General features: G+C 45.0%; 2 protein-coding genes across 2 annotated transcripts; one reads left to right on the top strand and one right to left on the bottom strand.

The window, feature by feature from the left end:
- The first annotated feature begins 69 nt into the window (after positions 1-69).
- Fic (FIC domain protein adenylyltransferase) lies at positions 70-3,621 on the top strand. The gene is made up of 3 exons (XM_084577495.1): positions 70-591; positions 1,711-1,931; positions 2,431-3,621. Exons 1-3 carry the CDS (start codon positions 192-194, stop codon positions 3,271-3,273), a joined length of 1,464 nt encoding a protein of 487 aa, XP_084433621.1. The 5' UTR covers positions 70-191; the 3' UTR covers positions 3,274-3,621.
- Positions 3,618-27,468, bottom strand: SH3PX1 (sorting nexin 33-like protein SH3PX1). The gene is made up of 16 exons (XM_084577494.1): positions 27,242-27,468; positions 26,439-26,522; positions 25,944-26,018; positions 23,720-23,896; positions 20,844-20,977; positions 20,017-20,107; positions 17,339-17,464; positions 16,897-17,011; positions 15,246-15,376; positions 14,690-14,793; positions 12,139-12,242; positions 11,973-12,050; positions 11,812-11,888; positions 9,643-9,732; positions 5,721-5,927; positions 3,618-4,569 (listed from the first exon to the last, which is right to left on the bottom strand). The coding sequence occupies exons 1-16, from the start codon at positions 27,260-27,262 to the stop codon at positions 4,513-4,515; spliced, it is 1,671 nt and encodes a 556-aa protein (XP_084433620.1). The 5' UTR covers positions 27,263-27,468; the 3' UTR covers positions 3,618-4,512.

Here is a 27,468-nt window from a genome sequence, read left to right as displayed (position 1 = left end):
CTCATTACATTGTAAAAGTAACAAAATCAGGCAAGTAGCGGGCGTCCTCTAGGAGCAACTGCTCACTGTGCCCTTAGCAACGCGCCCGCAAAGCTGATGTGTGTTTCGCGGTTTCGCCTCCATCCTGATGCAATGCCCGGCTCTTCCGAGCATGCGATGTGCGGTAAAGAGCGCCAATTGTCAGCTGTAGAATGAATTACAACGTGCTCATCTGGTTGTATGTAAAGCTGGAAAACATGTTGATGACAACGCATCACTGGATTATGTCGGCGCTGTTCCAGGACCTGCGATCCCACAAGTACGTGGCGAGTTTCAGCGCCTCGTTCATGATCGTCGGTATACTTGTGCTGCTCGTGAGTTTGGCTCTCGTATGGACGCCGTCGGTGTGGAATCTGAAGCGACCGCGGCAGGCGACCTCCAAGTTGGAACTTACGCCCTACAAGCGTACGGAGCTCGCCGACAAGCAGAGCACGCGATCGCTGCCAAATTTCCTGCCGGACAGCAACGATCTCGAGGTTACCGAAGAGGAGATCGTTGACGTCTACAACCACCTGCCTACGCGGAAACCGAAAGACGACAACGGCAGAAACGGTAGTTGGCCTTTGCGTATCACTCGTTTTTGCGCTGACGGAATCTGTCTGGAGTTGCGAGCGTTTTAGGAAACTCCCAGCCAGCTGTGCGCTGCCCTTGTGTTCTCTCCCCCTTCCGAAAGCTTCCGCATTGCGCAACTGGCAAGCATCTCACCCTCGTGCGTCATTTTGTGCCGGCGGAGGTTTTGGACGCACTATTCAAGGAGTTGGCATTAATCCCAGCTGTCACGGAAACGCTCTTCCCCAGTAATAGTGCCTCTACAGAGCGTGTTAAGTCGGAGCCTGGCGAAGGCTCAATAAATTTCTGGAACTCATTCAGTACAAGTGACACTGCGCGACAGGCTTCCGAACCAGTGATCAGGGTGTGCGATGACGTCGAATATCATTCCCGCAAGCGTCAACTGGCGCTGAAATTTTAATGCGCCCGCCTCTTTGCCGTGTCTCGATACCTCCCTTTTTTTCTTTTATGAATGTGCAAGTTAACAGATTCGTGTTAAAGCAGGATTGGCAAATGAACACTTTATTAAACTATAGAATGCTCGTTGGTTTCATATTGTTGACCAGCAGTTAATTTTTGCGCAAGCTTAGCAGAGGTTATTTGTTTCAAGCAAATTTCTAAATGACGAGCGCGCTTCGCAGTCACTTGGCAACTGAAATTGTTTCTCTGCATATGATGTCCTGGAGTTAAGGTGCCGGAACGTAAAGTACAAACACGTACGAAGTGAGGGGACCGGATAGCTCTTGTCCTCTCCTCATTTCGTCTGTATTCATACTTCACGCTGCTGCATCTTTCCCGATATGCACAACAAGCCCGGTTACAAATACAGCTTTGGGGTGGTGCGTTTCTTTGAGAGCAGTGAATGCTGCAAATGCCACGGCTCGCAAGACTCGACGTAACCAAGGCATTGTAGTCTGAAGGGAGGCCACTGCTGTTCCATACAGTACTCCCAAATATTCCAGCTGCAGCCTACAAGGTATTTGAATGAATAGACCAATAGAATCACAGACAGGGGAAGTGGAGTTTTAAAATTGTTCCATATTGCACCAGTTCTCAGAATGACACTGCTGCAGACCTGTGCTGTAGGAATTTCGCACCACAGTAATGTTGCACTTTTTGCAGATGTCGAAGCACTCACGTCTCTGAGGGCTGCTCTGCACATGGTGGCACTGGGCAAGTATGAGAAGGCACTCAAGCTTTTCCAGCACGCACTCATCCTGAGCCCTAGCCAGCCAGACATTCTCACAGAGTATGGACAGTTCCTCGAGAACCACAAGCAGGACTTCATCAAGGCCGACCACATGTACAGCCGTGCCTTGGTCGTCAAGCCAGACCATTCACAGGTGCAGTACTTCAAGCAGCATTTGCATATTTTCCCTCGCTCCTTCCCCAGTGCAGGTTCGCTCCTTTTCTTAGTGTTCCAATTCGTTTTGCCACAACCACTTTTTGTTTAACTAGAAAACAATGTCTTGCGGGCAAGTGTTGGCAGCTGGTAGTTTTCCAGGCAACAGAAATTTCAAAGGTCTCAAATTCATGTTTACAGAATTTCAGAAGGCTGTCACAAGTGTTGTAGAACAATTCTTACTAGCATTGCAAGTAATGCAGTTCGATATTTTTAAACATTAGGGGAGCATTGGCAGGCAACAATAATGCCTGCATTTATGTAGTCTACACAAAGTATAGTCACAAGCCCTTCCATTGTCTACTGAGAAAATGAGAAAGCACACTATGATATCAAACAGCATGACCTGGCTGTAAATTGCAAGTGTAGCATCCATATTTTCCCACGTTCTGTCCACCGACCAGTGTGTATAGCCAGGGACTGTGTTGCAAACACTGCAGGCCCTGGTGAACCGTCAACGCACCCTACCCGTGGTGGAGAAGCTGGACGAGAAGCAGCTGACACGCATCGACAAGAAGCGGCTCTTCCTCATCCAGATACCCGAGGGAGACCCATCACTTAAGCGCATGAAAAAGGAGGCCTATTTCCAGCACATCCACCACACTGTCGCCATCGAGGGCAACACCATGACGCTGGCAGAGACTCGGATGGTGGTCGAGACGCGCACTGCCGTGCCTGGCAAGAGCATCATGGAACATAACGAGATCCTGGGCCTGGATGCTGCACTGAAGTTTGTCAACAACACACTGGTTAACAAGGCACTGCTCACGGTGTCGGACATCCTGGCAATGCACCGGCGCATCCTCGGCCATGTGGACCCTGTGGACGCGGGCACTTTCCGCAGGACCCAGGTGTTTGTGGGTGAGCATACGCCGCCCAAGGCCTCGCTGGTCAGGGACCTCATGGAGGACTTCGTCGACTGGCTGAACTCTGAAGAGGCCCTCAGGCTTCATCCGGTCAAGTATGCGGCACTGGCACACTACAAGCTGGTCTTCATACATCCATTTGTTGATGGCAACGGCAGGACTGCGCGGTTGCTGATGAACCTGTTACTGATGCGGGTTGGTTACCCGCCAGTGATCGTGCGCAAGCAGGACCGCTCGCTCTACTACGAGTACCTCCAACTGGGAAATGAGGGTGATGTCAGGCCGTTTGTGCGGTTTATTGCTGAGTGCACCGAACGGACTTTGGACGTGTACCTCTATGCAACCGAATACGCCAAGCACCAAAGGGCTCTGACGAGCCAGGACAGTAATGAGGGTGAAGTGGCGTTTGTGAGCTAAAGCACGCAGCATTGCTAAAAAGCGAGTCAGACTCCTGACTGCCATTGCCGTGGTAGATGGTACGGTTGTCCTTAAGGTCAAAGGCATTGCAAACCTCACTAATCACCACGGGGCCACAAATTAGACTGGAAAACCAGTCAGTACTTGATCCCATCTGATGGCCACTATGTGGTCTTGAGGTCGGCATAGTCAGTGCCGTCCAGCGTGGAGAGGCGTGTGTTAGTAGCGTTATTTATTTGTGTGCTTGTTATGCAAGAGTGGAACGGACACTTTTGTATATGTAAAAATTGTTTCGAGATTACGCTTTCAGTATTGTTTTAAAAATAAATAAAAGTTGTAACGCATTTATTTAATGTGCATTGCCGCAACATTTCCTTTATTTCAAAACAAAATGTTCATATAGGTAACTACCATGGCAATACAGAACATGTAGAAGGCTACAATTGGCCATGTGATACTCAAGCAAAAACAGGGTATGCCTGTTTCTTACACTTCTTTTGAGTGCAACAGGTATCTAGCACCCAGAGATGCAGTTTGTCACAAAACAGCTACGAAAATGTATAAAACTACCTTCATACAGACGAGTTGCACCTACGTTATATGCAAGTGATCTGTTACGCGCAGCCGTTGCAGGCTTAAAACAGCTCGGTTAGGACAACACCTAACCCAACAAATATTTATATGACAAAGACCTCCCTTATAAAAAACGTGGCTAGATCTAAGCATCTGAGCAGAAAACAGCTTAAAAACAACCATCAGTACCCCCTTGATTGATGAAGAGTAACTTCTTAGCATACACATGCACATACATACACACTGGCAGCATTCGCAACCCACATACATGTCCAACACTGGTAGAGGGAAAAGCGAAGCTTGCACACCATCAAGTGTTCTCAGAATACACAAAAATAAGAAGGATGTTTGATTCCAGACAACTGCAGCAAGTGTAGTGTGGTACGCACGTTTGGAGAAGCGGCCTTGGAGACACCGGCAGCAAGGAATTCCACCTCCACCATGACGAAAAAGAAGGGGAAGACGCTTGATATGGTGTCACACCACGAAACAACGGAAACGGGATTGATGCAACCGCTGAGGACAGAGGATTTTCGGTATTGGTACGGGTGACCGGCCGCAATGTGGGCATTGCACTCGTGCGTAGCGTTTTTAACAAGACGCAATTGATGCTGGCCGGCAACGGAAGACTGCTTTTAAGATGCACCATGCCGGTGCTGCTGCACGCTACTGTTGTGGTGCCGTCATGTACCTGCCTTGAGCTTCCTTTAGGTTCTTTACAATCTGCAAGAATGGAAACGACCAAGTTAAGTACAGCAACACCAGAGAGGTAAAAGCCGCACTGGATAATTCATAAGCATTCATACACATTCATACACAAACCCATTTTACAACCAACAGTAGTTTGTTTTGTGGGGTTTAGCGTCCCAAAGCGACTCGGGCTATGACAGGCGCCGTAGTGGAGGACTCCGGAAATTTCGACCACCTGGGGTTCTTTAACGTGCACTGACATCGCACAGCACAAGAGCGCCTTGCTTTTCGCCTCCATCGAAAAGCGGCCGCCGAGGCAGGGGTTCGATCCCGCTTCCTTGGGAACAGTAGTCGAGTGTCGTAACCAATACGCCACCCCGGCGGGGCACAACCAACAGTAGGCCACACAAATAGCTAGAGGAAAAAAAAAAGTCACAGCTGTTTTGTACCAGACTAGCAATATCCAAACGCAATCTTCAGTGAAGAAAGCAGTGGATAAATTTGCAAAATGTGCAATATTCAATCTATTATAACATATATTAATGCTAATCTTAAAGCAGCAACACCAACAATAAAAAAGTTTGAGAAACTGTACTAGTGGCCCTGTACAATACCGGTAAAGCGAGGCTCACCCACATTGATGGGAGCGTGATCATATATACACACTATATTATGAAGCAAGAAACATGAGGCCACTTGTTACCAAAGCAGACTTCCTGGTATCGACAGTAATGCTGTTGCCACGGTCACTAACCAGAAAGTCATGCGGTTACTCAATAGAAGACTGCCATGCAGAAGCAACGTATGTGTACGGCAACACACTTTGTGTGACCACGCACATAGTAACAACAGGAGCTGCATCCTAACCACAAATTTTGAATGCATGTGGTAACAGACGTCGGGGCTCAGCTTGGTGAAGGTTACTTGGCTATTTGTTTCTTGACAAGGTGGGTCTGCATTAGCTTTTGCTTTGCACGAAAAATATATTCACTGCAATCACAGACAGAAACATCTGACTTGATTAGAGTAAGGCGTTAATTGTAAATCTCCAAGTTTCCAGGCAAGCTGTAAAAAGAAAAGGCATTCGCTTTCTCTCAGAACACCCACTGCCTTTACATAGTAGTGTGTTTCGTTTCAGGAGCATTTATCAGAAAACGGAAGTGGGGGGGTTCCATCTGCCCTACCTCCTCGTAGAAGCTGATCTGGCCCCCCAGGAAGTCGTGCATGGCGCCGTTGAAATCGTGCACCTTCTGCTGCTGGAAGTGGCTCACTTCAGCCAGCATGGCATAGGAGACGACGTCCATCCGCTGTCGGATCCCTTCCAGGTCCTCCTGAGAGAGCTTCACCTCGTCGCGCATCTTCTGGTACTCCTTGTGCTTGCTCAAGAACGTCTGCACACAATAAACCGCAGATCTGCTGTCAGAAGAGTCTTTTTTCAAACCACCATGAAGCTTCGTGTCATATATCCATACACACGCCAGATATCATATATACATACACACACTTTGAGTAGAGACTTAAACTGCACTCTCCCTACCACCTGATGTACAAGCCGCCCTGGCTAACTCCGCAGGCAGAGCGACTGCCCTAAATAAGCAATGGTTCTGGGTTTGACCATCGAGCAGGACAAATTTTTCTTCAACCAGGAAGTTCCTTTGTAGTCATATGGCAGAGCTTAAGTGGATGGTAACGAGTAATTACTCCGCTCTTCTGAATCTACTCTGCCCTAAGGAGCTCCTCCAAACCACTGGAGCAATAACTGCGCTTGATTTTACAACCAACCTGCGGCGACCTCAACACTGTTTTGCGTGCAGATCTCTGAAGCCGGGCTACACTGCCGATGACATTCTAATATGGGCGTGCGAACAATTGAAATTTCGCACACGAATCTAACAAGTTTGTTATTCGATTTATATTCGCATTCGAAAAACTGATATTCGGGATTTTCGAATATTTAAATAACTGAATATACACCAAAATTTCGCCACACTTTTCCTGCGCTTCACCGCAATGCTCAACCACGTGGACTTTGCAGTGAAGCATCCTCAAAACGCAAAGGGGCCCGCAGTGTGCTGTGCACAAAGAGAAGTGCTTAGCGAAACCGGGAAAACACTTCGTTCTCACTTCAGTTTCATATCACTTGCAGACATCCATTGTACAGATTTTCATCATATAAAATTAATGTCATGCAAACAGTTATGGAGCGCATTTGGCAAGCACTCGCAGATTATGACTAGCAGCTTACCGGTATCGCTCAAGAGGAAAGTATACAACAGTTGCATCTTGCCTGTACTCACCTATGGGGCTGAAACGTGGAGGCTAACCAAGAGAGTTCTACTTAAGTTGAGGACAACCCAGAGGGCTATGGAACGAAAAATGGTAGGGGTAACATTAAGAGATAGAAAGCATGCAGAGTGGGTCAGAGAAATAACTCAAGTTACCGACATTCTAGTAGAAATTAAGAAGAAGAAATGGACATGGGCAGGACATGTAGTGCGAAGAGAGGATAACCGATGGTCACTGAGGGTAACAAACTGGATTCCAAGGGAAGGAAAGCGTAGCAGGGGGCTGCAGAAAGTTAGGTGGGCGGATGAGATTAAGAAGTTCGCAGGGGTCAAGTGAATGCAGCTAGCACAGAACCGGGTTAAGTGAAGAAATATGGGAGAGGCCTTCGCCCTGCAGTGGGTATAATCAGGCTGATGATGATGATGATGAAACAGTTATCAGCAATTTTTTTCAGGCGCATTCGATAATTCGAGCTATCAATTTCGATATTTTTGCTATAGTGCCTTCAAGACCCGATGTAGCGACAGTTCGCTCTATCCAGCAGCGATATGACACTTCTGCCCGGTTGCATGCAGGTACTTCCTGCACAAAAAAGCTAGTATACGGAATCGCGTTATAAAATTTCTACTGTTTTTCAGCATTTTTTATACTGGTCGTTTATACTGGACTGTTATACCGGACGTTATAAATTTATACTGAACATTTCAATACAGTCGAACCCGGATATATCGAACTCGAAGGGGATCGCGAAATAGTTCGATGTATTGATAATTCGATATACAAAAATCAGCTTGTGACGGCACTTACGATGCCAAAAAACGATACCGTATTTGTTGCGTCAGCAACCTACTCGCACAATGAACCCACCCTGCACTTTTGCACGGAGAATTTGAAAAAAAAAAAAAGCGTTAAGGCCAGCTTGCTCACATGCAAGCGATTGAGCGATCTCAGGGACGAGCGGCAGCGACAGAGCGAAAATTTTCAAACTTGTTGGAACTGCGTCCCTCTCGCTGATCGAGCCACCGCGGCAGCTCTAAACTAGGTATCTGTGTTGCCGCGGCAGAAATCGCGAGCGTTTTCGCTTGCATGTCGATGGCACGCGTCACTCCGTTTCGGTCGTCTCATCCACAGCTCATTTCTTGGCAGCGTGCCAAGATGATACATGCAAGGATAAACGACTCCCGCAAAAAAAAAAAAAAAAAAATCTGCCGCTTCTTAACGTCCGAACGGCACAACGATAAGAAAGGATGACTCGCAAAAAAAACAAAAAAAAGAGAGAGAGCTGCTGCTTTTTAACGTCCGCAGGCACCATAGCCACCTCAGCCGCCGCGCGCGCAGAGGGTTCGCAACACACGCTGGAGAAAGCGTTGACGCCTGTCTGAAAACGGGCCGAGTTGGCTTGGCGCATGCGTAGCGCGTGCTGAAGAAGAGAGGTAGCTTGGCAAAAGGATGGGCAAGCATCATGTGTTGGCGCACGGAAAACGATAACTGCAGATGTGCGCGCCTTTGGGGAATGGGCGCGGCGCTGCCCAGACCAGCCGTCACCGAACTGTCCCCTCTCATTCCTTCCGCACATGGCTTGAAAACGGCACGCGGCAAACGGCCAAGGGTGATGCGATCGTCTTTGGGGAAAGCACACTTTCCAGTGCGTGGTGCGGAGTTCGATATATCGAACGACCGTGAAATTAAGTTCGCTATATGACGCGGCTTTCCTATACTTTTACATTGGAATTTCAAGGGGATATTCCGTGAGTTCGATATAACAATAATTCAATATATTCGGGTTCGACTGTATTTTACTGGACGTTTCAGGACATTTCTGTGCAGTTACAGTGTAGTTTTATTTGCAAATGCCGTGTGAATTCTGAAATATAGAAGATAAGTGTTCTCCATTTTTTTTTAATTTCCCATTACTTTTTCACTGATAAAATATTCGATACTAGATTTGATATTCGAAGGCATTTTTTCCCCATATTCATATTCAATTCATATTCGAAAATTTTAAACATTCTCACATCCCTACTGTTAAGCGCCGATTACGGCATCCTGATTTTCAGCCTTGACATCGCAAGTTCGAATAGAGCAATGGGGTTTGCAGAACAGTTTGTGGAACAGTTTCCTCAGTCCTGGACAAACAACATACAGAGAGGGCTTCAGAACAGATTTTACAGAAAATATTGTATGTACTGCGAGCCAAGAAATGGATCATAGTTCTGCACCGATGAGCTACAAGCAATGGAGACATGAGCCGAGAAGGCTTATCAGCGAATGCAAGAAGACAGTGGCGTCGCAAGGGGGTGCGGTCCACACCGGGCGCAGCTCTCAGGGGAGTGCAGCTGGGCAGTGAGAGGGAGGAAGGGGTGGGGAGCGAAATGAATTAGTGTAAAGACGCAAAAAGGCTCGCATTGGTGCAGCTGAGACCCGAGGCTCGATTGGTGCTGCACCCGGTGCGCACCCGGGTGCGGGTGACCCTAGCAATGCCACTGCAAGAATAAATGCAGGCCTGCCAATCCCAAACTAGCAGAGCAGCCTTGTAGCCCTCCAATACACACAGAACTTTACTGTCTACTGCAAGCAAGCACTGTCTGAATCTACAGCAGCGCTAAAAAAGACAAATCTATACAACATAATGTTCTCCACGGCCCTCAGAAGTGTTTAATCTTACCACAGAGAATTGCATTTGAAGTCTAAGTCGAGTGTTTGTAGGTGTGACTCTGACCGCATTCGGTCCGCACTTCATTGTTGGACAGACAGAAGAGCGAAACGCTGCACATGTCAGCAAACCTCAACGGTGAGCAAAGCACAGCACTGTCACCTGACCTTGTGAAAGCTCAAGATGTCGGGCCACACAGCAAGGACACCCTTGTACATGAACAGGAGATCTCCCAGGGACTCCCAGTGGTGCTGGAGCTGCAGAAAGGGTGAGGACGTACCACACATTATTCACAAGGTGATATACAAGCGACCTGGAATCGAGCTCGACTGCTTCAAAAATGACTTCTGCTAAGTTGGCTCCAAGTCTATCTTCTCAGAACATTAACCGTATTCACTCATGAAATGAATGCACCATACATATACTTACCATATTTTCCGGTGTATAAGATGGTTTTTTTTTTTTTACAAAATTTAAGATAGTGCGTCCTATACAACGATGCGTCTTATGTGAGTTTTTGTTTTTGTTTTTTCTTTTTTCGTTTTGAGCAATGTTCATGGGAGAACTTTATCGTGAAATGGTAACGGTAGCGACACCTGTGATTACAATATCTAGAATCATAGTGTTCTAGAATTTTACAGCCATCTCACAGGCAGAATGCCAAAAGGTGGCGACGTCCATGCTCCTCGCCCTTTCCACGGTGCCAACACAAGCCAGATTGAGCTGACTCTTTTCCAGTTACGATTTACAGCACTGTTTGGTGGCTATTGCATTTGTGTTTTCTCCTTCCTGCGTGTGCTTTGTCGCATGCATCAGAGTGCCCGCGCTCAGACACTGCGAAGATCAGCGCCCCGATTATAAGCGCAATGAGGACGCCCGAGTGCTGTCGCGAGAAATCAGCGACCACGTACCAACATGAAGCCTTCAAGGCTTTGAGTAATAAGGTTTTTGCTCTCACTGAAAGTTTTTTCTCACATAAGTGTTGCCCTTTTTTTCTATGATTCGCACGCACATGTAAAAAATTTTCTTTCAGGCACATAGCATGCAATGGTTGTTCAAGCATATACTCAAATCCTATTGACCTAACCTGAATAAGTTGAGGTGTGTCTTGTAGAAGGGTGCGTCTTATATACCAATTTTTGTTGTTGAAAACCTCTAAATATGAGGGATGAGTCTTATAAACCAGGAAATATGGTAAATATTATACTGTCAGCTTGCGTAAGGAACGTGCCCCAATTTTTCGTTAATCTTGTGGGCAAAACTTGCACTCAAGAAAGCATCAGAGTTAAGTCGCATTACACACTGAAAAAGGCTTAGAAATGTATACAGGATTTATTTGCTTTTCTTCATACTTCAAAATCCCACAGTGGAAAAATATTGGCGCGTTCATATGATGCTGGAATTATAAAGCAGAAGTTACTGGGGATCCCGAGCTGCCTCCAATCCGCCTTTTTCACAAGGGCGCCCTGCGCAAGCGCGCCTTTCCCCTGGTTGAAAACAAACCACCAATCCCAGCTGTGCATGCACACTCCTGTCCTCCGTGATCGACGTAGCCGATCTCGGAGGCCATGTGTAGTTAATATTCATGACAGGTGTATGCAATAGATGGAGGTAGCTGTCAAGAATACAGACCGTCATTTCGCTGGTGCCAAGGGTGTTTTCAACCAGTAGCAGACGAATTTTAAACCACTCCCAGAGGGCCCCACATTTTTTGAAAAAGGTGAATTACACAGCCCCCGCCAGGACAGAGAGCAGCAGCTTGCTGAGAGTACTTTGTGTTCATCGTATCATCATCAGCCGGACTACACTCACTGCAGGGCGAAGGCCTCTCTTTTTCTTCCAGTTAATCTGGTCCTGTGCTTGCTGCATCCCCTTGACCCCTGCGAATTTCTTAATCTCATCCACCCACCTAATTTTCTGCCGCCCCCTGCTATGCTTACCTTCCTTTGGAATCCAATCGCTTACTCTTAGAGACCATCACTTATCCTCCCTTCGAACTACATGTACTGCCCATTTCTTTTTCTTGATTTCCACTAGAATGTCAGTAACCTGAGTTATTTCTCTGATCCACACTGCACGTTTCCTATCTCTTAACGTTACCCCTACCATTTTTCGTTCCATAGCTCTCTGCATTGTCCTCAACATAAGTAAACCCTCTTTGTTAGCCTCCATGTTTCAGCCCCGTAGGTGAGTACAGGTAAGATGCAACTGTTGCGTACGTTCCTCTTGAGCATACCAGTAAGCTGCTAGTCATAATCTGCGAGTGCATGCCAAATGCACTCCATCCCAATCTTATTCTATAGCACAGTACAGCTAGCTAGATGCAGTTTCCTCACCTTGGACTCATACATGCTGCCGATATGTTTGTAGGTCTCCTCTGTGTGCTTGAGGGCCTCGGTGAGTTGAGCTGCAGCTGCAACACGGAAGAGCATCTGGTCATTCCGAGAGGGTGACACGACGGGAAAAGGACGTGATGCCAACTAGACGACAAACTTACGGAGCGATTTTTCCAGGTCGAAGGCATTCGCCAACTCCTTGAGAGAACTGGCTATCTTCTCACACTCATACTTGTAATCTGGATGGCGAGAACATGAAATGGCACAAAAATCACACTATCGGACACACATGGCTAAAGCTGTACGGAAGGCAGTGAAGTCACTCACGTTTTGAGCACTTTTTGATCTGGTCCTGCGAGGTTTTGTACAGGTGGTTGACACCATCATCCATCTTCTGGGTGAATTTGCTAAAGGAGTCTGCCTTGCCCTCTCTTTTTTTCAACGGGGAAACGGGAAAAGAGCAAAGTCACCAATGAGAGACAAGCCAGACCAAACCTTTCACTTTCAGAATTTCTTGTTTTTATTTTTGCCATTATTCACTGAAGCCATGAAGAATAATATTAACCAGGTGACTCATTATTTGCTGGAATCAACATTTTTGCCTGGCTCGAGAAAAGACTCAAATGCTTGTGACAAAAAGGACTGCATATCCAGGACATGGTAAGGGACATAGCAGGTCATTAGCTGTTTCAGCTAAAGCAGTATAATTGATTAAAAAACTAGCAAGCCCGTAGTGGGTCAACAAAATCCATAACTAGTACTCGCTTCTAATGATGGTTATGGTGCTGAGAGCTATCCAAATATAGAGGAATCTCTATATATACATTCTCACGTGCACTGAAAATTCGAAATGTAATACAAAGAAATAGTATCCAAAACAGGCTACAAAAGGTCGCAAATTTAAATATACTTGGCAAGGAATTTACTTTCCCTACAGCGCTTTCAAATGATATGTTACTCTGTGCTTGACTTTTCGTTTCTCAATGCCCAGAAGCAAGTTTTTCTGGAACTTGTGGAAACGAGCCCAGTCACAGTTTCATTGCTACAGCTTTGCACCTGCGACAAAGCCAGGTAGAGAATTTAGATTTTTGGCGCCCTGCTAACATCTCCAAGAGCGAGAGAATCCACCGATAAGGGCTGATCAAAAAATAAAGGTGATAACCGTTATCAGTGCCCAGCGTCTTGGTACATTGCCAAAATCAGCACTGCAGACTGCAATGGCTTCAAACTGAGGAGCAGACTGTGGAAATGAAGAAAGTAAATTCTCAATGACAAAACTGTGTGTGTGGGTGGAGGGGGGGAGGGGATATCATTATCTAGTTCCAGCACAAGTCAAACATCGGCCACAGGCGTTAAATTTGCTATATTGTCTCCCTTTAGGACTTTTCTGCCTCTTGGGGCAAAATCTGAAACTACGCAAGTTTTCTGTGCATTTCCAGGATCACATTCTCCGAACCGATGTGAAATATGATCATGTAAGCATTAGCTGCACAAAAATGATGCGCATTATCTCTGATATCAGCCAGGAAGGAAAAAAGGGAACAGGTGACGCTGAATAACGCATTAAGCTGGACCATATCCCGAAGAAAATTTCCCCGTACACATATATATCTAAATAAGCTCTCTATCCTAAGGCGTGACACATAAATAGAATCCCAAACGTTCATTAATATGCTAACAGATACAAACTTATTAAAATGGCACAGCAAAGACTGTGCAGTCTGAAAAGCAGCTAATGGTAAATAACACTGTTCTAGCATTGATGATTATATGATGGTTATGATGGTTACTAACTAAGCACTGATGACACTGACCAGAGGCCTGCACCACGCAAGTTGTGAAGGAAAAAGAAAAAGCATAACAGTTATGAGAGAGGGGCACTGCTGCAGCCAAGCAATATTTGACACACCCAGCCATAACGCGCTGGCAAAGAATTAACGTCCTTAAGGACCTCCAGCTTTTCCTTCCATTATTCTTTTTCTTTCTCAAGTGTTGAAACAACTGCATACCAGAACTGTTAAAACCACTATCCCATGTCTTGCTTTCTACCATTATAACTAAAACCGGAGCACATAACATAATACCAGTAAAGGGCATCTGCAAATACTAAGGGCCGGGAAGAGGGGGTTAGACTGTAGGCAGCCAGTCAGAAGCCATTACTGGTGGCCTTAACTTAACAAATCAAACAAAAATTACGGCTTTGGTTTCATTTAACTGCGACCAAAATAACTGCTGTTCTACCTTAGTCCAGTTAAAATTGCTCATACAAGAAGGTCACTACTAGCCTCTCAGACTTTCAATGCATTACAATCTTGCAAGCTTTCTGTGGTTTGGATTTACGGGTCAGGTTTGGGGGCTTGCAGCATGGGGCAGTTGAAATATCAGGCAAAGAGTGCAAGGAGGTTCGACAAAAAGATATTATGGTGGCATAAGGAGGTGTTATGCTCTCCCTATTAAGTGCACCGGTAAAGATTTTCCGCTCAACATATCCAGTGACTTATACAAAAAACTCCCACTCTCACAATAAGTCTAAAAAACCTCCTTATGTGAGAAAGTAAGAAGAAAAAAAGTGTCGAAAGTTCCACTCATTCTAGAATTGTTTGATGTCATCTATAGCTGGCACAGCAAGTCTTTTTTTTACTGCCATGAGATGACCAGCGACATTAGTCCCAGTGTGTTACAAGTAAAGCTGGCTCGCAATCCTGAAGGACGTTTCATAGGCATATGTGGGGCTTTTGAGTGCCGATCAAGCTGTGTAGCTTTTTACCAGTGCATACAAAAATAATGCCTCCCAGGAAGGAGGGCTAACCCGTTATTAAATGACAACAACCAAGGCTCCAAAACCCCTGAAAGCAACAGATGTGCGTGCAGTACTCACACAATAAGCGGGTCTAGATTCAATTGGGGCACCTGGAAGGCTGCAAACAGGTTAGTTCCCATGAGCTCGTCCTTCTCGGCTTTCCGCTTGCCCATCTTCCATTTCTAGTGGAGAAAATCGGAACAAAGTTTTACGGAGTGGGCGCGGTGGCCTAATAAGAGATGTACTGTAACAATACTTCAAGTCACTGTTAAGTCCGACACGAGACAGATAGCTACTAAACACAACAGAGAAAAGATGAGCAGCTACATGCACTAAAATCAATAGAGTTCCCTTAAGTAGTCCCAAAAACATGTTTTGCTTTATTTACAGCATGCAAGTAAGAACACAACACCGCATATACATCTTCTGCTGGAAATGCTAAACGTGGCTAGTCTCTAATGAAGCGCATTGAGCTGCTAATCACTGCAAAAATTGCATTCTCTTGAACGAAACGACTGAAAAGTGCCAACAGAAAAAGAGAATGTACACAGACACAACCACAACCAACCAGCCAGACACAAACTCCTCTTAAATTCTCTCTCTCTCCAGAGAAGGAATGAAACAAAGGCCACACCTTCTCGTCGCGGCACGTGAGGAAATGCATCCAGACTGAGCTCTGTGACATCACCGGGTGCTGGCATATTCTATTGACCCACAACTGCAGCTTCGCCATCCGGTGCTCAATGAAGTCATCCTGGTAGCGGCCTGCACAGCAACACAACCCCCTACCTCTTCACCACATACTCGTGCACCAATTGGGACAGCATAAGGCTCGCTACCGTACCAGCCAGCACGGCTACGAGGAGGCCGTGGCCAACTGCTTTAATCCCCACACACCTCTGCTACAAGCTCCTCCAATCCATAGCTCCAGATGTTTTCCCGTGACTCCTCAAATCGAGAATTTCAATGCACTGTAGTGAAAAGGTAGAACATATCCTTTTCTTATCTTTTTTCCCCTTTCACTACCTGACAACTGAAAGGCCATATGTGAAGCACGGTGCTGAAACTGGAGCTTCACGTTCCGATCTGTAATATGAGCAAGGGTCAAGTTCATAGCACTTGCTTCACTTCATACTAGTTGTAGCTGCATCGCTGCTCTTTTGTTTCTAACCTGCAGCTCTGGAACGTGATGAATGTCCTGCATCACAATGAAATTAACGAAACGGTGCCAACCAAAAGGATGAAAGAAAAAAGGAAGTGAAGAATTTTGGCTCATTCATACCGTTCCCAATACAAATACGAACAAAGATCCTGTGAGCAATCAAAAAGAATAATATGTTTTGACGTTTTGACTAGCACCTCTTTATTAACCATATCTACCCGAATGTAATGCGATGGTAGTTGTATGTTATGTGAGGATCTTGTTTGCGGGTGCGAAAAGGAAGAAAAGAAACAAAAGTACACAAATGTAATCAGAGAAACGAAGCCGCAGTATGAGGAAAGATGGGTAGAAGGTTACAAGCAAAAGTTGCTAAAAAAAAAAAGGGCTTTCACACACCCCTTTGGTTTCAAGAGTCCTATACAAAAGGTCATCAGATAAGAACAATACAAAGATAAGCGCACAGTCCTACAGCGCTCATGAATAGAACTGCTGGAAAATTATGCGGCAGCACGAATTTCATTTGCTAAAAAGCGCTTCAGACAAAGACCGAGCAAGGTAGCAAGAATGTTAAATGTGCAAGCCAAACTTTAATCACCACTGAAAGCAAGGTAACTATACCTTGCACACTTGATTTTATTTCTCTTTTTTTTTTTTCTTTTTTGTTACAAAGCATCGAATTCAGCCACGGTAGTGAAGTATGCCGCCTCCGTAGATGGCTTTTTCGCTGCTCGAACGTCGTGCCTCTGTGACCCAGAACTTTAGCCGAGCTATCATTGCGGCATTCTTTATTTTATTATTGTTTTTCTGCGTTCCAAAGCATGCGCAATGCATCAGCCAGTGTGAGAGTAAATACGACCCAGTGTGCTTTTGTCTCAGCATAATATTTGAATACATCATGCACATTAGACTGCAATGTGAGGGACAACTCTTCATTTCTACTTTCGGCAAAAAGCTCCAAGCACATCCAAGCAAAACACGGTAGTATTTTCGACGCGCACAGTCATAATCGGACATGCAATTAGACATGCTTTTGTCGAACACGTGGTTTGAAGCCCTCCATTAGCAGTTTCTCATTCACTGCCACCAATAGAGGAACAGAGAGCGGAACTGATGAGAAGTTCACCTGAGATCTGCTTGTCGGGCAGCGGGGGCACTGGAATAAGGGAGAATTTCTCCTGCAACCGCTCGTGGAGCCAGTCAAAGTGCTTGTAGCGGCGGCTCACTGGCATCTGGTTAAACTGCACAGAGAAGCTCTCGGTCACTGCGAAGCACCGCAGATGGAAGAGGGGACAACTCGAGTCTCTCTGGCAAAGTCAATTGAGTATCCTGCACCAGCTGGCAACTACATGTTGAAAAGGCGACCTTAAACCAACGATTAAGAAGCCACCAACACTCAGTCATTTTGAAACCTGTTCACACATTCTGACTTCGATCCCAGTGAGAAGTGATGTTCAGATGAGGACACATAGGGCTGAATGGAAGTGAGCTGACCTTATACGAACCATAGGAAGCCCACAACAAGCAAAATGTACAACTAGACCCACCCCACCGGGGTCAACTCTCACCGATGGAGTCAGCTGGTAGGCAATGTAGTTTTTGAACCCCTTGAACTTGCTCTCTTTTTTGGGTGAGGACACTTCGCAGTAGTAGGGGTCCATGGTGGTGGCCCAGCTGATCTTGCCTTCACTCTCCTGCCACACAAGAGAACCGGGAACAAGAGAACCACATGCCTTCAGTGTAAGAACACTTGGAAGTCACATGTCTACAACTTTTTGCCAGTTTATCACATCCTCTTGCATTTTGGTGCGTGGCTTGAATTCAGGCCACGCCCAAGGATGTGATCGTTGTCACACTCTGACAGAAAAGCACGGATACAACACACACTAGCATGCCTCGCAGCTTATATTACTTTGGGATGTTAAACAATATTGTCCATACAATACACAAATGTAGGTATTAAATGCATCCATACCTGCGTTCAAATAAGCACCAAGATGCTTAGGCATGGCAATGAACCTTTCAATGGCAATGCCACCTAGTGCAAACTGCTGCTTACTAATTGATAACTCCTAATTAGAATAATAGTAACTATAGCTAGCATCAGTGTATGTCTTCAAAAGGTGCCACTATGTCAACGACCACAACACATTCACTACGTCGTCCCCTATTAATATGCCTGAACCAACAAGGCTTTGCGGCCTCTGTGTGGTGTGTCCATCTCGTAACAAAACTGTCTAGGTTGGAGCCACAACACCTGCCCTAACTGAGCCCAATTTATTTTTCAACATTCTTGCTTGTCTATGACAGAGTCCTCACCAATTTTCGCTTCATTTAGACCTTCCCTACGCTGGTCCATTTTTTAAACTTCCTCAGGTTATTTGGCCATGAACGATGCATCCGCTAGTGACACCGATGTCATGCGACCCGGCGCCCTTAGATTACCATGTAAGAAGTATGCACAACCTGATGTAAACAACAAGCAGCAAACACAGGAAGGAGCTAACCATGATTAAAGCCCCCAACCACACCAATCCGTGAGAAAACACATATTTAAGCATTTTTTGCACTGAATTTTATAGTACAGTAAAACCTTGACACAAGAGACACTCAAGGGAACCTAAAAAGGTGTCTCTTGTAACCAAAAATTCCTATCAACTCGTATGTTTGGCAGTTTAAATACCCTTATCTAAATTTTGTTTCATATCAATGTCTTGTTTTGTTGCATTATGTCAGGAACCAAGAAAAAGTGCCTCCTTTTGACTGGGAAGTCAAAATGTCCTTATTGTTTCAGCCACTATCATCACATTCCTGTGTGACTGAAACAACTGGGACATTTTGACTTCTCAGTAAAGAGGAAGCACTCCTTCTTGGTTCCTGACATATTGCAACAAAACAGGACACTGATATGGAACAAAATTTAATTAAGGGAATCTAAACTGTCGCACATACGAGTTGGTACGAGTCAGCTGCATTGCATGAGTGTGCCTGGGTTAATTGTGTCTCTTATAAATAGTGAATAAATTATTTTAGGGACCTGCAAAAGTTGTCCTTAGTAACAGAGTGTCACTTGTAACCATGTCTCTTGTATGCAATGTTATTAACATGGCAAACATAGGAAAACCAACCAAACCATTTTCAAGTGTCTCTTATAACTGAGTGTCTCTTGTAACCATGTCTCCTGTAATGAGATTTTACTGTATCACCAACCACATTTCCTAAACTCAATTAGCCTGCGGACTACAGCAGGGATGGCAGAATGATTGGAATCTCATCAATTTCATCATTAAATTTTTTCGCAAGGCGGGATCTGCAAAGATTAAAGAATGAAGTTGCGCCGAAACCTAAACATGCTTGCTCTCCTCTTCACAGGCTTGTGCGGGCAGATTTGCAATACCGGTACCTGATGAAAGAAATATTAAATCAGTTGCACTAACATGATGCAGTTTCTTCCTTAAACCATCTGCCTGGGAAGGCACCTCGAGGTGAAATTTTAACCACAGCATGAATGCAGTATGAATATTCTAGTGGAAATCAAGAAGAAGAAATGGGCATGGGCAGGACATGTAGTGCGAAGAGAGGATAACCGATGGTCGCTTAGGGTAACAAACTGGATTCCAAGGGAAGGAAAGCGTACCAGGGGGCGGGAAAAAGGTAGGTGGGCGGATGAGGTTAAGAAGTTCGCAGGGGTCAAGTGGATGCAGCTAGCACAGAACCGGGTTAATTGGAGAAATATGGAAGAGGCCTTCACCCTGCAGTGGGCATAGTAAGGCTGATGATGATGATAATGATGATGAATACAGTGTGAATTATTCGCAGTTCTCAGAGAGAACCAGAGCAAACTCGCTTATCAGAAGTGCAAGCTGCAAGAAAAAAAATTTTTTCTCAACAACCGTGGTGCTCTCGAGGCAAAGTAGTGCGGCATTCTTCAGCGTGAAAAGACTCCAAAAAACGTGAAAAAAAGATAGTGTTGGCCACAGACAAAACAGGCAGTAAAACAGCTGTGAAAAGCAGGGTAAGAGAAGAAAGGGAAGCCATGCACAGAACTGCGCAGCACGAAGCAGCAGGGCGACAAGCTGTAGCCCAACTACTGTGCAAAAGGCGGCGTGCATAAAACCACGGGAAGCTTTCCATGGAATGTTAAAGCTGTTCTTACATTTGCAAGGTTAAAAGTTTCCATCACAGCAAACTAGGACAGCAGTAATAGAATAAGTCATGGGAGTGAAAAAAAAAAAAAAGAGCTTACTACAACATGGAATTGCTCATCGCTGGGCACCACGGGTTTGATGAGCCCCAGAAGCCACGATTCTCCTCCAGATTTAACGAAATTTGAAAACCTGCAGTTAACATGGGGAGAAAATGATTAAGGCACGAGAAAGATACCGTAAGCCTTTCCCCTGCAACATTTTACTACTCAGGCCACTGCATGCAAATTGACTGCCTGCAAATAACTGACAAATGGTTGTAGCTGCTAGGCAATTTTGCTTTTTCTTGTGTCTGTCCCCTGTTCCCAACACTAGTGATACCAGTAAAATTAGACATAATGAAATTCCATGCCTAAGACACAAGGATTTTACACGCAAACAAAAAGTAGCTCAGCAGCTCAGCTATGTTTGGTCTTATGTTCACTGCTGCATGTATTCCCATCAGCTAACTGCTATGTTTGGAGAAGGGCAGCAAGCAGTTAGAAAAAAGCCCCATTTAGGCCCATTCATGCTTTGCAGCATGGAGTTCCGCCTGTCAGAACTTTCCCCAACACAGTACATATCACTAGCTTTCAAGGGCTGCTCTTTGAGAGACAAAGGCAGTAAGGCTGATAAATTACTCAGCTTAACCAAAACCGCAAACACCACCAAACCACTGTCTTGTAGAACCTCATTACGAACGTCTCCATTATCCCAAATGTGCTGTCGCCGTTTGTTCCACCAAGCAATGCTTTGAGAACTGTGCTCGTAAACATAATTGCCACTAGCGACACCCCAAAATCCTGAGGTATAACTCTGGTGCGGCCAGTCTACTCTGGCCCCTCATTACACCATTCAAGGCAAAGGAGCGACGGAGAAGTGGGCTGACCGATTGAACCGCTTGACGGTGCCCCCCTTGGCTCCTGCATCCCCTTTGCTGCCAGCATCCTGGATTGACGACCGGTTGGGCGGGAACAGGCCATAGTTGCAAGGCCCCGACAGCTGTGCCGGCTGCTGCAAGTCCTGCGGTACAGAAAGATAAGAGAAGGCTCTAAATAATGTGTGATATGCAGATACTAGTTACAGATGTGGAAGGCACATCAACCTTTTGTAAAATAGTATCAGAACATGCGCCTGCCAAAATGTAGACCCCACCATCGTACAAAGGGTCGCACTTCATTTTATCTTGGAAACTGCGATAAAAAGCTCAACAAGACGCTACACACGTGGACCATGTTGGACACAGGAAGAAAGTGCCACAGCAGGTTTCTCAGGAAAACTGCCACACAGAAAACAGCAAGGGCGAAAATCCTCCTCTTGTGCACCTCACGAGAGGAGGCAGCTGCCTGGAGTTATCTGGTTATATTTCATTTTCTGGTAAAACCAAGTGTGATCAGAGATCACAGCTGCATATAAGAAGAAAAAAAAAAATTATGGAGAACACATAAGCTCCGCCTTTACAGGCACAACATGATAGCGTTCATCCTATCTTCAGCTCCCCTTGCTCCTAATTTGCATTGCAGACTCTGCCTGCTTAATTACTAAACCCTTAATTTGTGCCGAATAATTGTGCAGAATACAAAAAGGTGTTTTAAAAAGGCTCCCTCTATTCAGCCCCTGCATAATTTGTACAAGCTTCTGATTCTCTTTGAGCTCAAATTAATGACAACAGCGTTTAAGCGAGACGCTGAAAATCAGAATTCCGTCCATTCAACGCCAATGCAACATCTTAACAGAAAAATTTTGGAAAACTTCCCTCTTCTCTCAGCGCCAAAAAGTGGCCCCTAACAGATAAGAACAATGAAATCGACGATAGAGGCAGACAAACAGAGTCCATGAACAGATAGATGATTACCAGGGGCACAGAAGACTCCACAGGAATAAACACTAAAAGGCGAGGACAGACAGAAGATTAAGAGCAAGTTCAAGGGCAGCAAGCCCACCCAGCACATGCAGACAGCCTTGCTGGTAACACAGCCTTGATACAGGCGCTGGACACATACTACATTACTTTAAGCTCTACTCTCAGCAACAACACAAGGATGCGGCTGAAGAATAGGAAAGTTTGGGAGTTAGATGACAGATAAGAAAAACGAGGAAAGGGGGTCTTTAAGGAATTGTTCATTTATGAAGTTACATCTGATATCTACAGGGAAGGTGTATATTTTCCTGCTGATTCAGTGTATGCCATTTATTTTATGTAAAACAAGTCTCCCAGCTTGCATGTTATGTAATTTTTTTTTTTCCGGAGCCTACAAGAAATTTTGCTGTAGGGAGCTTTCTCCAGAGAACAAGGAATGCAATAAAAGCAGAATCGTCAATCTCCTTACCATAGATGCTGGTTTAGAGGGCCTTGGAGTTGGCACTTCAGGAACAGGAATGATATATTTTTTTTCTATTTTCAACATGGAACGTCCAAAATTTTTTAACTCAAATTCTATGATAGGCAGGATGTTTTAACCCTCAATTGCATACCTTGATGCACAAAAAAAAAAGAAAAACCAACTAGATGAATTTTGGCAAGTTTTGTGCAGAAAACTTTATTTAAAACTCAACAAAAAGTTATGTACTGGAACTTGCTCCACGCAAAAATTAAATGACTTATTTGATACCAGCACGCAAAAAATACATGTTCTTTCAAGGTGTCTTGAAGTCACCTTCAAGATAATTCCCCCCCCCCCCCCCCGGCAAGTGTACAAGTACATGACCGAACAGACTGCTACCATAGTAAGTGTCACTCCATTTTCTCAAGGGCTAAAGAACCAAACCAGCAAAAAACTCCAACAAAGTTTGCATATGTGTATGTTTTGCTGTCCAAAAAAAATTGCCAGCGCTGCCTTCGTATATCGTTTAACTAACATCAGCAAATCATTTGCACCACGAAAGACCAGTCTATAAACTAGATTGTGCCGAATTACTCATTAAAGTCTAATAAGACACTAAGTACTGGCAGTTTCTTTCTGTATTTGATAGTACTTTGTGCCCTGTGCGAGCCTCAACGCCTCAGTCTGCAGGGCCCAGGCCTCCGCTTAAGCTGCACAGCACTCTGCATGCAAAGGCAGAAAAGAATGGAATATGCTGACAGACCTGTGCAGATGCAATTAAGAATACATCACATAGCACATGGAAATGAATAGGGGGGCACTTAATCGACGCTTTTTGAGGCACGAGGCGTCAGCAGTAATGGCTCTTATCCCCAGCTGCCCCCCACCTCCCTTGCAGATCCTCATTCAGATATATGCGCTTATGTGGGCCTCTATTATTTCACACATACTCATTAGCACACATGCAACAACATTATGTGATAGACTGCCTGACTTAAAAAGGTCAACTTTAACCAAGCCATACAAACACGTCAGCATGGCTTAGGTCAGCCCGTCTACATCATAATACAAGGCTCTCCAAGTGTTCTATTCCCATCTCGCTTTCACATCTCAAAGGAACTACCCGAGTAACTCGGTCATTTCATGTGGTCTTGTGACATCATACACCCGAAAACCAAATCAAGTCGCCTGCCAACAACCACATAAGAGAGGCACGCCCCCGATTTTTCTCTCACAATGCCAATAACGACAATGGTGACTGCATTTTTACAAGAACGGAGCCTTTGACACCATAGCATTGGTATGGGAACAGACAAGGCAGATATACAGAAAAGGATTTGGCTGTCGCATTACCAAATGATAATGAACAGCCTCAAAACTGACAACAATAAACTAAGTTAGACTGCCTTATCAACTTTGTGTCTGCAGACACAAACCCCACCTGTGCCCCCTGGTTTGAGTCGTCATCATCCCAGTCGTCGTCCCAGTCGTCACCATTGTCGTACTGCACAGACGGGGCTGTGCTTGGTGCGGCGGTCACCGGCACATGGCCGGTGTCATACTTGGGTGGCAGAGGTGGCGGCGGCACAGACGGTGGCGGAGGTCCGGCTGGCAGCATCTGCGATGCCAACAGTCACAGGTTGGACACGAGCAAATCACAAAGCTCACATTTCTACAACTGGCACCTCTGTGGAAGGGTAAAGGATAAGTGGTCAATTTCCTTTACTCTTTTTTCAGTCCTCTTATCTGTGTCACTCACAACAGCCTACACTAAGAAGTTTGAGCAATTATGGAGGACCAGAAAATTTGGCGAAATATTATAAACCAGGGCCTAACGCGTCCTTCCAGCACAGCCCAACTTGCTTTCGATGGGATCTCCAATGAACATTGTGCTGCCAGATGCACCTTCACTTTCATATACAAAAAGTAGCACACTCACATTCTCACAGCAAGCTCAATAAAGCTGTTTTATTTCAGATTAGTCTCCACATCACAGCCGTGAACAGTGTACCACAGGTGAATGCAGTGTTCGCACACATGTTTACGTCTTGTAGCAGAAGGTCAATGCAGTAGAAAGTTGTACATCGCAAAAAAAAACAAAGAAAAACGTGCTCTGCACTGCAGGCTATAAGGCTGCATGCCCAAAATCAAAGCAAATGCTAAAGTGTATTCGCCAGGACGCACTTGTACACACAAAAAACAAAGAGCATCAAAGAAGGGGCTTGGCATACCTAAGGTGTCTGGAGGCCATTAGCATAGCAGCACAACACAGTACAATGACCCTTACTGCCTTATCAAATAGTTTCCTGCATCAATTGTAATATTCCACAGGAATCATGGCCTGGGTATTTCCTTTAAAGAGACATTAGAGACAAAAAGGATACATTAATTTCAATTGACAGGTTGGAGAATATTTAAATCCAATTTTCTCATCAATGAGCAAGTCTCCTGCTGCTGGGATAACCTCAGGATACCCAGAAAGAGCCAGAGAATCAATATTTACTAGGAACAATAAAAATGAATGGTGCTGACCTTCTAAGCAAGTTCTACACCATGCGTTTTTGCATCGAGCACAGTGTCTCGCACTGAAGCTATACAAAACTGCTTCAAAGCACTGCTTTATGCGTGTGGAAATCACAACCAGAAAATTTATTTTCCATCATATTGAGAGGAGAAAAACGTGGAAGTCTTGGGCTACGGCCCCATGCAAAGCAACGCCTCGCACTAGATAATGTTCCTCAATACAGCTGTTGTCAAAACTGCCAATTACGTCCCTGTAAATTTGCAGCTAACCAATTTTCCCTAGTGTCCACTCAGTATCAAGGATTTTATGCTATGAAAAAGTTCAGTTTCATTCAAATCACTTTTTTAAGCTCTTAGTCCGCAACCACTCCCAGCGTTCCACAGACCAAACCAAATTACAATATGAACCTGCATCACGTTTGGCAGCTGGTATAGAACTCACACGAAAAACAATCTTTACCCGATTTCCAAAAATATGCAGACTGCTTTCTGTTTCAGCACAACTGGCAAGGCTCCAGAAAAGAAAGGCATTTGCAATGTCTGCGTAAAAAGGCTCTGAAAATGACCAGCGCTGACAGCCACAATGAAGTCTGAAAGCAAGTCCAGTTTTTCAGCTATGCTTACACATAGCATGTCCATGCATTGCATGTTGCAAGGGTAGCCTAGCCAAGAAACTGAAGTCTGGTGAAACCCTTTAAAATGTTGAAGGCTTCTTAAAATTTCTATAAATCTTATAGAAAAGAAGATATCAAACTTTTTTAAAGATGAAGATTTTAGGGAAAACGAAAATGGCACCTCAAGTTACATGGAAACTAAACCTGTTAAAATTTGTAATGACACTTTTTCCAGGTGTTACTTGTGCAATAAAGACCGTAGAGTGAAGCTTTAATAGCTGCAGCTTATATAATTATGAGAGCAGAGAACTAGCAACACTTGTCTTCAATATCAAACTGTAGCCAGCCAAGACATTTGCTTGACTTTAGACTAAAAACAAGGCTGTGGTCTTTACAGTGCAGTTTTCAAGCCTTGCCTCAACCTGAAACAAGACCAATTCTCCCATGGTTATGAGCAAACCATTCAAGTTTTGCTTCTGCAACTGAAGTATATTGAATGGCCACAGACAAAGAACCAAGTGCACTTGCCTCAACATAGTCTTCAGGGAAGAGCCCCGTCTCCCCCCGGCTGTTGATGCCTTCAACCCAGCCTTCACCAACATTCTGAAAGTTATATAAACAATCTTTGGTTGTTTGGCTAAAGTACACAGTACTACCCCCAAGTGAACATTCCGTTATTAGGTGTTTACTATACATGTACTCTCAACAGAGAGAAAAAAAAAAAAGCAAAGTGGGGGCCTGACCTAGCCATGTGTTTATTCGACCCATACGGTACAGCTCAAAGCCACTGCTCATTTGTTTACAACCACAAATATGGATAGCTCATCGCTACTGGCCACTAACACTGCTAAAAGCAAACGAAAAGAAAAGCGTGTGCACACAAGCTGTTTCTTTTTTACAGTTTTTCACTTAACAAACCCAAACATATACATTTTCCAAATGCATGGGAAAAGAACAAGGAATACACATAAGTGACTCAATGAGACTGGCAGGACTAACAGAACCAAATAATAGCCACCTCACCTTATTGATAATGGTGACCGTCTCATTAGCCCAAATGCCAATTTCACCTGGTGCTTGTGGCTCAAAGTCATACAGTACTTTGGCCTGCAACAAAACACACAAAGATGCTGATCAAGGGTACGAAATAATACAAGAAATAATGTGGAATCAGAAGAATTGTGGGCATTCAACCCCGTAGCAGGAAAAAAATCAGTGCTACATACTCGCGCGCTCGGCGTCAAGTGACCGAACATAATCACAACAACTTGACTTCAGAGAGCAAGCCGAATCAACAGGTATGTAAGTACACAACTGTCAGTAACTACATCACTCTGAGAGATCAGAGTTCATAACCCGCAGTGCGACATTTTCAAACATGCGAAATGGTTCGTATGGAGGCAGCGACTGCACACGCGACACGAACATCGCGTCAGCAAACGATTACTAGCGATGACGGTTCTTCGAGAGAGTGAACGACGTGCTTGTTGGAGTTTTCTTCGTAGCATCAACAGGTTGGGAGTACAGCGGTGTCTTAAAAGTCGAGCATTTCCAACGCTCTCTGCATGAATGCAAGCAACTAAGAGCGAAACGCGTGAGCAAAAGCATTACGTCACCCCGCTCATGCGCTCAATTGTGGGGCCGCCTTGGGCATTGACGTGCAGACGGCACTTTCCACGGGCGCTCCCTTTTCTGCCTCAGGCAGCCTGCTACCGCAGTTGCGCCAAATGTCACTTGAGTATTCACAGTAAACTACAGTCTCTAAAGCGGCAAGAAAACAGGCAGGCACAAAAATGCTCCCCGACACATGAAGTTGAGCACGTTACCTGCAAACTTCGGCCCTCCATGTTACGAGGCAAAGCAACTCGCCAGGGAAGTTCCCAGGCGTGTCAGCCAATTTTCGGCGGTGGCAATGTCATTCGGATAAAGTTTCGCCCATCATCAGTAGTAACACACCCAGTGTGATGGTGTTGTCAGGTCATTACACACGGTATTTCGTACTCCACACACACACCTTCACACCCACCCCCAAGCAGTCACCAGCCACTCATAA

This window comes from Amblyomma maculatum, chromosome 8, assembly GCF_055883805.1.
Source record: "Amblyomma maculatum isolate TAMU_Amacu chromosome 8, ASM5588380v1, whole genome shotgun sequence".
NCBI classification, from domain to species: Eukaryota; Metazoa; Arthropoda; class Arachnida; order Ixodida; family Ixodidae; genus Amblyomma; species Amblyomma maculatum.
Note: the sequence above shows the minus strand (reverse complement) of the source record. Positions and strands in the feature narration are given on the sequence as shown.

What these genes read in the sequence shown, in the direction of transcription:
- Fic (XM_084577495.1), top strand. Translation starts at nt 192, where the DNA reads ATGAATTACAACGTGCTCATCTGGTTGTATGTAAAGCTGGAAAACATG. An exon ending in AGACGACAACGGCAGAAACG is followed by an intron (nt 592 to 1,710) that starts GTAGTTGGCCTT and finishes CACTTTTTGCAG; the next exon opens with ATGTCGAAGCACTCACGTCT. An exon ending in TCAAGCCAGACCATTCACAG is followed by an intron (nt 1,932 to 2,430) that starts GTGCAGTACTTC and finishes CAAACACTGCAG; the next exon opens with GCCCTGGTGAACCGTCAACG.
- SH3PX1 (XM_084577494.1), bottom strand. Translation starts at nt 27,262, where the DNA reads ATGGAGGGCCGAAGTTTGCAG. An exon ending in TGGAGGGCCGAAGTTTGCAG is followed by an intron (nt 26,523 to 27,241) that starts GTAACGTGCTCA and finishes GTTTTGTTGCAG; the next exon opens with GCCAAAGTACTGTATGACTT. An exon ending in TCACGTGCCGCGACGAGAAG is followed by an intron (nt 14,794 to 15,245) that starts GTGTGGCCTTTG and finishes TTTCTCCACTAG; the next exon opens with AAATGGAAGATGGGCAAGCG.